The following is a 17,063-nucleotide window of genomic DNA, read 5'->3' on the forward strand; positions in this document are numbered from 1 at the left end:
GACCAGATGTTGTAACCCAGAGATGACTAACATGGCACCTCCAGCTGCAAACATCTGCAGTAGTGCCTGTGAAGGGTATCCCAATGTGGTGCCTGTGTTGCTTTATATCAGTTGCTCCTTCTAAAAAATACATACCTGTGTGTATAAAATGTACAAAATATTTGCATGAAATGCATGCAATATGCATGCTTCCATATTTGCCCTCCCACCCCTTTTGATCGGCAGCAGAGGCCCTCCTCCGGGAGCCCTCCGGGAGAGACATCAGGAAGCAAAGTACCCGGAGGAGGGCGTTCTCTGTGGTGGCACCCCATCTGTGGAATGCGCTCCCCAGAGAGGTCCACCTGGTGCCATCGTTATTTGTTTTTCAGCGCCAGGCTAAGGCCTTTGTATTCAAACAATATTTTAACAATGTATAATATTTATAGGTTTTAATTGTGCAGCCAGAGTGTTTCCGGGTTTTAACTGTATTTGTATTATATTTATTTATTTGTGTGAGCTGCCCCGAGGCTATATAGCAAGGGGACAGCCTACAAAAACTTTAAATAAATAAACAAACAAACAAACAAACAAATAAATAAATAAATAATTTTAAGCAATCATGCATAGGCTGCTACAAAAGTCCAAATAAGTCCAAATATCCATAGAATTATCCATTTGAAAGTGGTTGCCTATATATCAGGAATATGTACATCAGTGAAAAATTAAAGGCTGCTCCAATACAAAATGTATCTGTCTAATAACCTTGCTGCAAAAAGAGGCAACTAATGGATGTTGCCAAAAAAAACTGGATGAATACATACGAAAAGGCTAGATGGCAAAACAGCAAACTGCTGATACTCATTTGTGGTGGTTCCCAGAGCAGTTTCTCAAATTTCCAAATCTGCTCATAGGTCCAAAAAGTGTGGGACTTTTGTGATCTCTCCTCATAGGAGAGATTACAAATCTCTCTCCTTTGTAATGTCCTTGTTGTAATCTCTCCTCATAGGTTTGATACTTCAGCCCCTGAATCCTATTTGTTGCACTTTTATGCACCCCCCCTTTTTTTACACTTCCCTTGCTTTCATTCTTCCCTACCCGACTGTTTCTGTTAGTTTCTCCTTCCCTATTTCTACTTCTGAACATTGTGAACCATTACAAATAAATATTTCTTTAAGAAAGACAAACAACAATTTGGGATATTAGAATTTATTTCTAGGTCACAGTGGATCACAAAGTAATTGACTGAATGCAAGCCATGGAAGACCGGAAAGGAGGTGAGATTTGTCAGTCTAAGCTGATGGTGCGAAGCCCACCCTATTGTTGGCCATGTCAAAGACAGAATAATACTCCTTAAGGAAGACATCACCAAGGATAAATAGAGGTTGGCGAACCCAGGAATGCAAATATGTGGGCCCAACTACAACTGTACAGCGTCCATTGTTCTGTAAAAGAAAAGAAAACAGCTTAAGTTCCACCTCTACTTGGGGAAAATTTCATGACGTATTTTATTGATTTTTTAAATTTTATGTTAGGCTTAAAAAATATGAACCGATATTTATTTATTTATATTGCGATTTATATCCTGCCTTTTTCCTACAAAGGGCTCAAGGCAGCTTACATCATCTCTCCTCCTCCATCTTATCCCCACAACAACAACCCTGTGAGGTAGGTTGGGCTGAGAGTCTGTGACTGGCCCAAAGTCACCCAGTCAGCACAGATGAGAATTTGAGAAGATTTTTGTATTTGCATATATAAGGAAAAAAATGCAGATGTCAGTGATACATGTCATGTTCTAAGAAAGATAATCAAAAGAAAAGGCCAGGAGAAAAATTAGCAGAACACAATTGCTTTGCGCAAAGTGCCACTCGGGAGTATAAAACGCATGAGACACATATTTTCTTTAAACAGAAACCCTGTTCTTAGGATGACATGAAGTACAATGCTATTTCCACAATTTCTAGATATTACAACACACTGATATAATGCTTTAAAAGATATACTAGTGAACAATGCAGCATACGTACGTTGGAGACGTAGGCAGAGGGAGGCAGCGGCAACTGGGCTCCATTAATGACAAAGGTGATGGTGGGCATATTCTGGACGTTATTGCAGTCAACCAACAACTGGGGAAGAAAAAGAACAGAAATGCAAGGTTAAGTGTGAATAGACTACAGCAGAAATTGCTTGGCTTAGACCAAGCCTCAGGGGCATTTTGGCTGAACACCTGCTGAAGGTCCAGAGACTCCATCCCTGACCTGGAGGAACCTACCAGCCTTGTGCCTACCATGGATACCACTCTCAAAAACGTGTGGCTGCCGCTAGACACCGCAGCAGTCACACACTTCTCCCCATGTTAATCTTCTTGGAGGATGGATGGAAGGTGGCACTTGGGAAATGAGCTATGCCAGCGCTCAGCTCTCCTCTGTGCCAGCTGCCTCAGTTCCTCTGTGCCAGCTGTTTGTTTCTCTGAAATGCAACGACAGACATCCATGCTGGGTCAGGCACTGCCTTTTGGATAATCTAACATGACAGCATGTAACAGATCCAAACGCCAGCTTAGATCTTTCTTAGAAATGCTGAATATTTGGTTTCTCTGTATGCAGGGATGAGTGACCGGAGGCCGATGGACAGCCTGGTGGCTTGGTATGGTTGTGGTAGAAGTGACAATAGGCAGAAGGCATAAATTCTGAAGGATGGGGCATCCCACTGGAAATACCATGCACAGGGCACATGGGAACTTGATTCTATCCCCAACAGAAAAGAGGTTGCAGTCAAAATATGCTCTGTTACATTTCAGAAGCATTCTGGGTTCTTGCTGTTGCTTAAAGCATTATTGCTGTTGCTGTTGCTGCTGCTGCTATTATAATTGCCATCTTTATTTTGCTATTTTAATGCAAGTCACTGAAAAGGGTGTTTAAAAAAGAAAACAGGGTTAAAAACACAACTAAATTAAATTTGCCAATACCCTTTGTATAGTCATTGATGCCATGTATGACAGCTATACCACCTGCCTTTCCCACAGGCATAAGCATGACTGACCGGCTGGATTTAGATTATGATTATCTCATCCAGTGTTCTCTTTAGGATTGCATTTGGTCCGCTGCTTCCAGGAGTGAGCTTAGCATGTGTGTTTTAAATTCCACTACATGGTCTTTATTCTGGGTTGTAGCATCAGTTTTCGAATTGTACTTCTGAGTACAATGTTGCTTTTTAACTTGCTCATAAATGATACCGCATTGCAAACGAGGAGTAAGGGTTTCTTGAGGACAGAAAATCATTTGAGCTGGTCAATACAAAAAGTGAAATAACAAAGAGCTCTAAAGGGATCTGTCCAAAATGAGAATTAAAATGGCAAATATGTTTCAGTGGAAGCAAGTATAAAGCAACACACATTGGAACAAAAATCCTAAATTCACATACGTGTATGCACTAATGGGAATTCTAATGTGCATGTGTGAACATGAGCTGCTGGTAACTAATCAGGAGAGAGACCTCAGGGCTGAGGTATATTGATTGAGGAGAATATCAGTACAGCATTTGGTTGCTGTAAAATGAGCAAATACCATGTTGAGCATCATTAGTAAATAAACTGAAAATAAATCTTGATTTAAACTAATCTATAGCGTGATTGCACTTGGAATATTGTGCATATTTATGGCCACTGCACCTTGAGAATGTATCTAAAGAGCTAGAAAAGAGGAAGCAATATTCTCAAGGGACTGGAGCAGCTGCCCTATGAGGAAAGGTTACAGTATTTGGGGCCATTTAGGTTTCAAGAAAAGCTGAATGGCAGGGAACATGACAGAGGAATATATTATTATACACAGAGTAGAAAAAGTGGGTGGATAGATATTTTCTTCATTCCCTGAAACCTGGGACTGGTGAAACTGAATAGTAGGAGATTTCACACAGTGCATATCTAAACATTTCCAGAAGTACTGATAGATGCCAGTGTCGATGACTCTAAAAGGAAATTAGAATTAGAAAGGGAATTTTAAAAAATTCATGGAGAGTAAGGGTGATTCTAATCATAATGCCCATATACTACCTCCAACTCCCGAAACAGTTTGCCTTTCAAAACCATATGATAGGAAACATCTTATGATCCTGTCCTGCTTATAGGCTTCCCAGATCTGTTTGGCCACTGTGGGAGCCAGATTCTGACCTTTGGTTTGCCAAGTACAACTTTTATGTTCTTGTTTTGCTTCTGCTCTGACTTGCAGAAATAATTTGAGATGTAACAAGCAGATCACTGCAGATCTTTTATCCTTTACCTACCTCACCATCGCTGGCTGGTTCAACTCCCACAGCTTGCATGAAGCTCTCCATGTACTCGCCTGGGACAGTAAGCTGACAAGTGCCAGTATCTACAATTGCCTGGCAGCCTTCACTGCACCAGCCAGTGGCTTTATTTCCTATGGTAAACCTATGGATGCAAAAGCAGGAATGCTTTGTCAGGAGTGCAAAGTAAGCAACAAAGCTGAGAAAGCTGAGAGAAATGCACAGACCGATGCAGGAGAATCAGTAATCTGCACAGAGAGTCCCATGTTATTTCCCACTCTCAGACATGATATCCTTTGCAAAATCTGCAAAATATTTCCTTGGCTTCCATAGAATTGTTAAAGGACTTGCCGGAGGGTGTGCTCATGTGCATGTGGGTGGTTATTTGTCTTTTGCCAAGTAATAGAGGAAGTTGGCATTTACTAGAATATTTCTCTAGCACTCATCCTGCAATATCCTCTTATTGGGAAAGTTCCTGTTGGTTTTTAGCTTGATGCTTCATTCACTGTGATTGACAGTGTTCGAAGGAATATCACAAATCTTGTCAGCTTCTGATGGATGGATGAGACCAGTCATCATTTACCCATATGAGAATGCAACTCTGTTTTGCCACTTAAGCACATGACTTTCATGTAGCCTTGCTTTTTTTTTTTTAACAAATGCATCATCACTAAAGGTACCCTCACCTTCTGCAGCAATGATTACAATTTTGTTACTCTTTTGCAAATTCTTATTAATTTTATTGATACAACATTCTGTTGTGCTTAACCATCACGTTGAAATTAATAGTACTTCTGTGAGTCTAGCATTGGTCAGGTTCTTTGAAAGTTAACTTACAATGCTGGAGAAATAAAAATTAATACAGACACACAGTATATGATTAGCAGATAGAAATAATCTCCTCCTCTCTAGAGATCTGTCTATTATATTGATATTCTGCCTTTTTTATACAAGGAAGCCAGGGTGACCTTTCCATTTTATCCCCACAAAAACTCTGTGAGGTGGGTTGGGCTTAGAGTCAATGACTGGCCCAAAGTCTTCCAGGGAGCTTTACGGCCAAGTGGGGATTAGAACCAGATCTCCTGGTCCTGGGTCCCAGTCCAACATTCTAATCACCACCTCACATTGGCTTTCAAACTGTGCTTCCAAAGAGGTGTGGAAACCTTTCATTTTCATCTGGAATAACAAGACATCAAAGCAGAAAAGCACATTAAACAACAGATGAAATGCAAAGTATGAACATTACTTACTCCTCAATACCAATCTGCCAATAAACGTCATAGGTGACAGGTGTCCAAGTAATTTCTCCTGTGAACAGCTGATTGTCAATACCTCCCAAGATTAGTTCCCCTCCATACTGCTCAGTGGGTTCCCTAGAAGGGAAAAATTAGACAAACCAGTTCATGTTAACTATAAGTATTAAGCTGGTGGAGATTTTCATAGGAAATGGTTTCAATGAGGACAGATGAGGATGAAAAGAACAATGGAGATAAGTGGGCACAGGTTCTGCAGATCAACTAATCCTAAATAACTACAAAAAGATCAGATCCTCAAACCACTGAGCAAGACTGGTGAGGCTTCAAAGACTGGGTAAAGTATCTCAGGGATCAAAAGAGAAAAAGATTTTCATTAAGCAGTTTATGAGCTTACTGTGAATTTTACCCTTCCATATGTGTTTCAACCTTTACAGCCACATGGTGGAGTTGGAATGCCACACTCAATTATATTTGTAATTCCATGGAGAAGTAGTAGCCATTCAGTCATTCCAGATGATTGTCTCTTTGCTTCATTTCATATTTGTCCCTTGACAAAACTGCATTTTTAAACATCTTACCGTGAGAAATAGAAACTGAAGATGGGTTCTGAAAGCTGCCCTTGTTTCACCAGCTGCTGTGTGACAGGGAGCAGGCCTCCTGACAAGGATCCATAAGCCATCCCCAAAATCCCATCAAAACTGGCATAGTAGAAAGGATAGGGGGGTTCGTATTCAGTCAGGCCAAATGCCTGGTTCTCAATTACAGTATTCTGGATCTGTGAGAAAAGTAAGAAAAGGGGAGTTCACATATTTAACAAGGAGTTATGCTAAAGAAGAGCAATCAAAGAAGCAAATATCAACAGTAAGGACAGGAAAATATGAGTGGCATGCAACATCAACAAGATTTAGTATGTGTGGTCTGTTTATTTATTTATTAAAATTTCCCCTGCATTAGCCAGAAGGGTCCCTGAATGGGTTACAAGATTAAAGTATACAGTAGAAACAATTTTAAAATCACAGTTAGTACAACCAACAATGGCTAGCATTTAGTGAAATGTCCAAATCCTGCTCAGAAAAATTGGGAGGCTTCCATTTAGTGTGGGTCCGAAGATAACTGGTATTTTACGTCTTTCATCACATCACTAGAAAACAACATGCAGCTATGACTTTTTTGGTTGTTGTTTTTCAAAATTGGATTGAATTTGCAGGCATGGTAGCGATATATGTAGGGATTAGATTGACCATATTCCTCAAGAACAGGGCTTTTGTGCTGCTACTTTAAGTGTGTGCGTATGTGTCTGGCACCATCAGTAACTGTTTTTCCTGGCAGAGTTGGAAGGCATTTGAAGGGGGTTGCCAAATTTCAGGTGAGTAAGTCCAAGAACATTTGTGCAAAGGCAATCCTTAATTTTAGAGGTTTAAAAATTAAGTCGTCCTTAATTTTGGGTGGTTTTATCCACTTATGTTTTGGTGGTGATTGTAATGAAAATGGCATTCAGTACAAAGCGGTTGGTTGGTTTAAAGTAAGAGTTAACATGCTGGCTGAGGCATGCTGGAATTTCCCTTTTTCTGTCTAAACATGCATAGGATTGCACCCAAAGACTTTTTGGTATTCTGCTTAGATGGTACCAATGTCAAAGAATGCGTAAAATCACAAAGGCAGAAATGTTTTCCAAGTGAGCACCAAATGCTACACTCTCCACCAGCCCCTTTTAAATGTCATGTCAGAGACAGGGAACTAGCAAGCAGTGCTGAACACTGGAACATGGGATCATAATCTCTAACTGCTTAGAGATTTGTCATATTTACTAGTATACTGATATTAGAAATAAATTAATTAAATAAATTACTTCACCAGGCCCATCCCAAAGCACTGGGATTGAAGAACCGTAGTAAAATAATTCGTTGTGATTAGAAACTAGAGCTGCTAATCACAAAACTCTACCTGCTCCCAGCAGCCCCCTGCTTTCCATTCTGGTCATTTTGTTCTAAGGAGAGCTTAGGGAGAAATTTATCAATTTTTGGAGACGCACGATCTGTGTCTCTGTGTCACATGGAATCTAATTTGCTAATGGATGGTCAGGAGTGTTCAGTTTCAGATGCAATCTGATTTGGAAATCGCCTAAATCTGTCCAATTCAGCCAGATTTAGTGCTCACTCCAGAATTTGGCAGAATCCAAAGCATGCCCCTAGAAAATACACATCATTTTAGAAATAAGATAGCTTGGAGCATCAATAGCCCCTTGCAGGTGATTTGCAAGTGTGTGTGCTTGTGGACTTAATAAGTGCACATGGAGATGCATAGCAGCCCTGCCCCTCCTCACACACTCCTGCCAACCTCTCCGAATGAAGGCCCATGAATGAGCACGCTGATTTTCCAAAGAGGTTTACTCTAAGCCCTTTGAAAATGCTTGAATGGGGCTAATGTGGCACAGCTAAGCAGATTGACTGTGAAGTGGATCAAAGAAACTTAATTCCTTGGAAATAGTTAATATAGTTCTCCTTAAATTAGGCGTAATTATTTTGTAAATATGTAAAAGCTGGGTTCATAAATCTACCTTTTTAATGTTCTGCATTGGGTGCCAAAGTAGCTTGAACAGCAATCAGGTGAAATTATTTGCCTACTCCTGGAAATCACCTGTAGTACAGAGTGTGGGATGCAGAAAGCCTTCAGCACTGCCTGCTATAAGGGTATGTGGGTATTAGAGTCACATACTTTGCTCTTTAAGCTTAGTTTTCGGAGCTCATCTGTTTTATACTTGCAGTGCTGGGTTCTGAACAGAGGAGGGGCTGTGTGTTTGTTTTCATGACAGGAGCAGTGTTTGAAGATTCCCAGAACACAACAGAGTTTAAGTGATTGTATGGTGTAGCGTCCACTTACCCTCACGGTATCATAGCCTAGCCTGACAGAAACATCACCAAAGCCATAGTACATGGTAAATGTCTCTTGTGTGGCAGAGTATGTAGAGGATAAACTAGGGTCGAAAACTTCATGGTTACCTAGAGTAAAAAAGTAAAATGTTTCTGTTTACATATGGCACTTCAAAATTCATTCACAACAGGTCTGTCATGGGTTCAAATCGCTGCCCACTGTCCAGCAAAAAACTCTGTCAATTTGATCAAGGCCCTTGCTCCCAACAGGGTAATTGTAAGTATATTAGAAGAAGAAAACAAGTGGAAAAAAAGATTAAAGGGGATAATAGTTCTCTTGGAGTGCATTAGAAAATTCAAAAGACCAATAAAAAAAAATCAGTGGAGTACAAAATTATTCTATTGCAGAAATCTATGAATGAATGCATTTGAGCTAATCCAAAGTAGTGTCTCTCTCTCTCTCTCAAATATCCCCTTAAACATTTCTGTTCCAAATTCATGAATGTCAAGATTTTGCAAATATGGAATGGGAACCCAATGAAAGAAATATTTAAATTCATCAGGGAATTTACAAGGAAGAACCTGTTTGTGGGAGAAGGGTTAAGTACTCCCCAGATATACTCACCTAATTGCTACATTTGCTTTATACATGTACTCATTTAATTGCTACATGGAAATAAATGTTTCTTTTATAAAATGCAGTTCCAGACAGTGTTACTATAACACTCATTATCTGAGTCACATAGTCTGGCCAGGGCAAATGAGCTCCATCATTTTGTTTGCCATCATTACTGAGAATGAGAAAGGATGAGAACGGAAGGAAAGAGTAGCCAATGCCCATCAGAAAAAAGAATCTGGGGAACATCATCATGTATAGGCCATTCCATGCATCCTTGAAAACCATCTGTTTGGCCTGATGTTTAGCTCTTTTGAAGAAACAAAATCAAGTAGGGAGCTCAGAAAAAAAAATACCCTCAGTAAAACAATTCATCCTAAAACTGTGTGCTAGTACTCACCACAAGCTCTGGTTTTGCAGTACACGGAAGGTACCCAAAGATAGGAAGATCCAGTGTCCATGAGAACCCGGAAGTTCTGAGGTGGAGTCCCAATACTAATCTCTCCAAAGTAGTAAGACTGCCAAATAGAAAACATTAGGAAGATGGATAATCTCAAAACTCCTTTACATTTTTTTGACTCTTGACTGATATTTTTCTGCTAAAAATCTCAAAAGAACTGTCTGGATGATAAACAATTTCTTTTTACAAAAATTAATCTCACAAAGAAGGTAGTCTAAGCTGTTTTTAAAGACTGCACAGAAAACCAGTGAGAGAACTATGCAAAAAAAAAAAAAAAATCAAATATTTTGGATCAATTGACCATCTTTTAAGCTGTCCCTCTTTTCTATCTAAGGGATTTATCCTGGAAACCCAAATTTCCATGTGTATGCAGCTACACTACATTTCTCACAGTTAAATTCACTATGCTGTTTTGTGGTACTGGTCCCACAAAAGTTGCATTTGAAATATTATTTTAATATTTATAGGGAAACAGTGTATTTTTTTAAAAAAATTAGCAGTATATAAATAGTAATCATAATAAATAAATATTTAAGATGTGTTTTAATATGAATTCTTCAAAAACCTGGGCAAACATCAATATACTATTTTCAAAGTTGTATAGTGAAACAGTCTAGTGGATAGGTTGCTCGCTTGCACCATCCCTCAATGGGCTCAACGATCAACTCTAGGGATGGAGAAAAATTTGTTCAGCTTTCATTTTCATGCAAAACTGCCTAGTTATGCTCTTTTAAACCGAGCCAAAACATGGCCATCCTTTAAAATTTTCTCTTCTCAAAATTTGCAATGAAATGGCCCTCCAAAATTAGGGAAATATGCATGTAAAAATCTATATGCTAGTGTAAATAATGCTCAAGTTGCATTATATTAAGAAAATTACCTGCAAGAAGGCATTTATTAAATTAAATGTGCATTCAAATGTATAGAAATTTTAAAACAAGCTTTGAGAGGGGTTTAAAGAGTGGGACAAATCAAACCTCAGATTAAAAGATTTGTCTGTCTCCAATTCAGCATTGAGCAAAGTCTCAGTCCCAAAGTTTGAAAAGAAAGAAAGATATACATGGCGTTGCATACATACATTCAAGTTATTGGTTATTGGTTCATAAACAACAGTGTAGTCATTCAACTGGTATTTCAGTGCAGGGTCCACACGGTGGTTCTTCAGAAATTCCTCCAGCACTCCTTTTTCTTTCATGTTGTCCTTAATTGACTTCCCTTTCTTCAGAATCATTCTGCACAACAAAATCAGTTCATAAGAACCATAGAAGTTCACTGGAGCTTCCATATATTTCCCATGTCCATTTGCTTCCTGGCTCACCTCTTGATTGGTATTAGAAATTGTTGATAACTCATTATGCTATTTACCACTCAAAAGAACTTCTACAAAGGATGAATAAATTCAGAAAGCTTGACAAACTAAATTTTAACTTTGCAATGAAAAGATGAGACTATATTTTAGCCATGAAACATTGACTGAAAATGTATCCCTTGCATACAGTGGTACTTCCATATCGTTGATGCCCATAATTGGAATACTCACCTGTCCAGACCTTCGGATAGGTGCAGAAAAACCAGTGCTAGGATCAGCCACTTCATGATGCTCAGTTGCTTGACTAAGGAGAGTAAGACTTTCTTTGGCTATTCTGCTCCTACTTTTATACTAAGAACAACTGTTCTCAGTGACCTGTTTATACTTATTTCCCCGTGTCATTATGTACACCCAACATGTACATTTTGTTTTCTTAAGGATGATAATGTGCCCAACTCCTTTGTTTAAAAGATAAAAGTTTTAGAGCGAATTTGTGTCTTTGATTTTTGAAAAGATTGATCGATAGACATTGGCTCTAGGGAAAACCTTTGATATTAAAAAAGAGTGATAACAATAAATCAAAGTATAACCTTGGAAAACTGATAGTGTTCTTTTCAGAAATAATCAAGGGCACATTAATAACCCTAATGAATGTGATGAGTGGACAATTATTAACATAAAGCAGAACAAGTTCAATTTTTCTGTAATTGCATCCAATCAATAGCTACAGTAACTCCAGGTTTCTCTTCACTAGAATATTGGGTCATGTTATAGCTAATACTACCTTCTGTGAGGTGTTTCAATTTTAAAACCTTTATTCATATACAAAACCTTCAGCTCCCAAGCTTCATATGAATTGAATATCTAGGTTTTTCAGCCTGATCAGTATATCAAAATGAGCCATTTCTTTTGCTCATCTATTAGCAGTTAATAGTAAATTTTTGAAACATATTTTTGTATTTTATGAGTGTATTTTTTGCATCTCATGTATTTGTGTGATAGATTGGAATAGATCTTTAATAATTCAAATTTGCATACATCTTTAATTTATAACTAAGATATCATTATTCTCCATAAGAGATCCCATAAAAATAATACATAATTAAAATTATAACTAAATGAGAATTAAAATAATTAAATAATAGTATTTAAGAATGAGTTAGATTTGTGTTTCTTGTCATACACATTGATAAGTTCAAATGCCAAAAATCTGCATTTCTAATTTTGTTTAAATTTCAAGTTCAAATCTTATAAAATCTGTTCTGAAGTTTTTATGCTACCTTTTAATATAACAAGCAATCCTAAGCATGTTCAAACAGAACAAAGCTCTACAACTCCCAGGATTCCTCAGTTATTATAGCTATCTGGGGAATGTCAGAAGCTGGACAACTTCTTGCTCTGAACATGCATAGCATTATGGGCTTGATGATGCAAATGCAGAAAATATAAACTACAAATCCTCCATCCTCAGAGCATTCCATGGAGAGCGGGAGGAATGCAGAAGTGAAGGTCTGCTCTGCCCTTATCCCATCCTGCCAAAGACTGAGACAATCTCGTTTGGCCATCTAGGTCTTTCCCTCCAGAGATCAAGGAGCAGAGACTGAGTACCACCAGGATTCTCCATTTACAGGGGGGACCTGAACCCCCTCTTCCTTGCCTCAGAACGACACCTCTGAGGTCACTCTTCCAACCTTACGTACAGCCTCTGCCAGCATGGTTACACTGGTTGTGAGACTGGAGGAGGGGAAGTCCACACTCAGAGTGCATTTCTGAGGCTGGAAGTGGAACACCAAGTTCTTGAATGGCCATCTAGAGTCTGTCCAGTGTCCATAGGAAATGGCTGGATCGCACACCAGGGAAGGCCAGCATAAAAAGGGAAGCCTTAAGCAGGGACCTGAAAGTCAGAACTGAAGATACCTATTTGATATTAATAAGGACTGGGTTCCAGGGGGTGAGTGTTGCAACACTCAGTGTTAAGTTAATGGAAGAACTGTTGCTAGTGCATTGAAACATACATTCTGTGAGCATCAAAAGGAAGCTGTGAAATATTATTTAGGAATGGGTGTTGTCGGGTTTTTTATATTCTTTGATCATGGTGATAAGCTGAAATTTCCTACACACATACAAGCACAAAGAGCAGCTTCCTTGACTCCCTAAAGGAATCCACAGCCCTGAGTAGGGCTGTGATGGGCAGGACATTTTGGAGGATATACATTCATGGAGTTTCCATAAGTTGGATACAACTTGACAGCACTTAACAACCACCATTCCCAAGGATATGTTATCAGGCTAAACTGCTGCCAGCTTGGAAAACCACGTCTCCTCCATTGACCTTTAGCGATCAGATATAAATCCAAGCCTTGGCTATGGCTGAGTCTATCATTCTTGTCCAATAAGAATTTCACTGTATATGCAGAGGGGTTGGAAAGAATCACAACTGTTCCTCTAGTATTCACATGCATATGGAAAAGCAGGGAAGTGTATGTAGTGTTATCAGTCCACAGACTGGCTCCTGATATATTATTTAACTAGATTCTGTAGTGTTCATATACTGACATAATGTAATTGTGTGCGCACATAAATGTAGTTATCTTATACCAACAGATTCTGCCATTTCGTTCTACAGAGTTAGATTTGAGAACCAAATGTTTCTGTAATAGTTGTGCAATGTTTGACTGGGAACATTGAGGGGATGTCATAGTTTAGAACTGGTGATGGACTTAGCCCTTGCTATTCATAGCCTTCAGAAACATTATATTAATGAAAGGGAGTCAAGTTTTCAGATTCACTTGTTTTTTTTTCCATTTCATTTCCTAAGATCACTCAGGACAAATGACCCCAAACAGTTCAGGTCAGTGAGCCCTGGGTGCACTCACAAAATGGCTATCATGGATGGCTTTTGCCTATTCACAAAATGGTGCCCACTATGGATAGAGAGCCCAAACATACTGCTATATCAACCTCCACTGAGGCTGCCAGGTTGCCCATCACATTCCATCCTGCTCACACATGCCATGTACCTCTCCATTCTCCCTACTGTACCACTCCCACAGTGCTTGGTTCTGAGGAAGGTATGTGGACCTGAGTGAGGTAGCAGCAGATGGCTCTTCACAGAGCCATTCTGCCCTCTGGATCACCTCCTGAAGGTCCTTCGGGTGATCCAAGAAGTAGGGGCTGCTCCGGAGGGTCTCTTTGGTTGCTCTTTGCCTACAGCAAAGGCTACAGGGCAGTGGCAGCTGATAGGGTTCTCTGGAACACCTGTTCCAGTGCTTCCTTGCTGGGCCAAGGCAGCAGCTGAGGGCCCCCTTGGTGGGGAGGCAGAAGCCTGTTACTTGCCACTCCTCCCACTGTGCTCTCAGGGGTGGGGTATTCACCACACTTCACTGGAGGGCCAATCCTGATGACAGTTATAGTCAGTCACAAACCCCCACTTTATTAGAAGGCAACCTCTGATGACAAAAAGAAGCAAACACTTTGGCTAAGGGTCTAAACGCTAAAACACAAAGCCATTTTTGAACACACAGTTTTCTGCATCAACAACCACTTCAGAAAAACTGCTACATGATTAGGAACAGAAACAAATAGCTAGGTAGAAGCCAGTTGTGCAATCTGAACTCCAAATGCCAAATCACATACTTGCCTGCAAGGTACACATTTCTATGAAGACAAGCCTCTGATTCTCAGAAACAAGCATGGGGCAGCCCCCCAAAAAGGCAAAGCAGAATATCTATCAGAGGAAAAAACATCCCTCCCCCCCCCACCAATAACTCTAGCCCTCCAAGTCACTCCCTACCACCACTGCCCCACTTTCCTCCCCACCTGCTGGTGGATTGCCATGCTTCAAAATGAAGTACAGGGCTGCTATCACCAATTATATTTCATTGTAAAGATCACTTCTGGGGTCTATGTGGAACTCAAAGATACCCTTGGAAATAAAAATGGCAATCAAAGCTGGAGCTTTGCTTAGCAGTAAACAAACTTACTGGTATTTTAATTACTTTTTAAAAAAGGTCAGGTGGGGAAGGGAATGTAGCTGGTGCCCAGGTCCATGAGTACCACGTTGTAGACCTGAAACTTAGATTATTTCCACATGATCCCCCCCCCCCATATTTAACCATCTTGCATTTTTCCACCATGTCTTTTGGTTCTTTCTTCCCTTATTCTTACAGAAAATATGTTAGGAAGTTAAAATCAGAATAACTACACACTGTCTTTTGCTTGGTAGGTCTTAAGATCTGCCCAACTGGAAGAACATTTCATGGTTTGAAACAGTGGCCTGGCTTGGGATTGGGGAGCATTCATCCTCACAATTACTCATAAATTATGTTCTGCTGAGAGTCAGCTAATCATCCAACATCTCCAGTACTCTTCATACTAAATGGGTGATTTGGCTCTTACAGCCAAATTTCCCCATGCTATTTCCCCATGCACTAAGTTCTCCCAGCACTAAGTTTTTGCCTCCTAAGAGGACAAATAGTAGATCACTCATCAGAATATTGTAGAGTGAAGTAGTCCTGCTCAGGGTTCAGGCCAACTATCTGGCCCATCTTTCACTCCATTGCTCCCTACAATAGACACTCCACATTCTACAGCCACTGAGGATCTCTGACACCTCATAGGGCTGTTCTGTGTTGTTGTTTTGTCCCTTAGGACATATTTTCCCTAAAGGTGTTTTTTTATATTTTCTTAAACATGCTGATATCTCCCAATTCTTCACACTGGCCTAATTTTGTCTGCATTCTGCACTCTGCGTCTGAGTCTGCTATTAAAAGGGATCCAGTCACAAAACCCCAGCATCTGATCTTGTATGCTGTTGTACACCAATATGCTAAGGAGAATATGTCTTCTTCAGAAAGAAGTGGTTATTAGCTACTTCCATAAAATCATTGGGGATAAATGCTGCTTGTGCATAAGAGAGCACAGGGGTATGTAATTCATTCTACAGGTTTCTTACATGACTGGCCCAAGATATTTTGCTACTTGAAGCAAAGCAGAAATTGCTTCCCCTCCTCACACACAAGACCTTGTGCACAGCACCCAGGGCTGATGACTCCCAATGCATGTGGCATATGAGCCTCGCTCCATGGCCTTCAGTGGAACACATCAGCCGCCTCACTCTGCCTACTGGTAGGGCTGGTCCTGGTTTCTTCCCTATGGGCAATAAGAAGTTTCTTCTCGGATTAGACCAGCGATCCATCCAGTCCACCACTTTGTCACCACCTCTTAGTTACCCACGAGCAGGACATAAGCAGGACACAACTGAAAGCAAAATAAGTGACAGCTAGTGTAGCTAATAGCTACCAGCAGACTAGCAGACTTTCATATACAGGTTTTTGATCATATAGCTTTTATTATAGCTAACTTACGTTAGCTTGTGCTAATATATAAATCTCTGAATGGCTTAAGGCATGGATATCTAAAGGAGAGTCTCCTCCCATCTATACCTACCTGGACCCTTAGATCATCTACAGAGGTCCTTTGCCATGAGGCATCCCTAAATGGGGAAAAGAGGGTGGCTACGAGGGGAAGGGCCTTCTTGGCAGTGGCACCCTGACTGCGGAATCAGCTCACCAGAGAAATATGCCTGGCACCAACATTATATATATTTTGGCACCAGGTCAAATTCCCAAGCTAACATCAGCAAAAGGAAGGCTTTGCGGGAGGGGAATGGACAGACTCAGGGGTGTCACCTTGATAACAATCGAAAAGGGCAGAATAACAATGGCCCCTCAGATCTACAGCTCATGTATGGGTCAGATAAGAAGGGAGTCTTTAGCAGTCCCTCCCCTGAAATGCTCAGGCTGAAAAGCCTTTCTTGAAAATATCTTCTAGACATTTGGCATTTGCCTGGATTTATGATGAATCCTGAACTCTTGTCTGCTTTGAGTCTTACAAGACCCTAACTTAGAACCCTAACAAAGTCCCAGTATGATGCGGGGACTCTGACTCAAAAGGAATTTTATCCTTGGGAATGTCCCTTGAACAAAACAATGTGCCAAAAGCCTCTGTCTAGGCAATTTGATTTACTAAGGATTGTGAACATTGCAAACTCTGCTATGGGATCTGAAAAGCTGATCTGTATAACTGTATTTACTGCAATAAGGAGTAAGTATTTTCTGTGATCTGTGTCAATTTGTCAAAGATGTTCAGAAAGACTAACAATATTAAAACTTTAATAAATATTTCTTTTAACAAAACAAGCAACAATTTGTTTGATATGTAAGAGTTTATTTCTATGTAGCAATGAATAACTGATGATATGCAAATCACAGGGCACAGTCTATGGAACACA

At 39.9% G+C, this 17,063-nt stretch overlaps 1 protein-coding gene across 1 annotated transcript; it reads right to left on the reverse strand.

The window, feature by feature from the left end:
• Positions 1-1,268: 1,268 nt before the first annotated feature.
• LOC123034127 (pepsin B-like) lies at positions 1,269-11,058 on the reverse strand. The gene is made up of 9 exons (XM_044451265.1): positions 11,003-11,058; positions 10,541-10,694; positions 9,403-9,520; positions 8,397-8,515; positions 6,095-6,291; positions 5,511-5,633; positions 4,258-4,405; positions 2,004-2,102; positions 1,269-1,421 (listed from the first exon to the last, which is right to left on the reverse strand). The coding sequence occupies exons 1-9, from the start codon at positions 11,056-11,058 to the stop codon at positions 1,269-1,271; spliced, it is 1,167 nt and encodes a 388-aa protein (XP_044307200.1).
• Positions 11,059-17,063: the final 6,005 nt, after the last annotated feature.

This window comes from Varanus komodoensis, unplaced genomic scaffold (assembly GCF_004798865.1).
Source record: "Varanus komodoensis strain SLA01 unplaced genomic scaffold, ASM479886v1 scaffold1, whole genome shotgun sequence".
Lineage (NCBI taxonomy): Eukaryota > Metazoa > Chordata > Lepidosauria > Squamata > Varanidae > Varanus > Varanus komodoensis.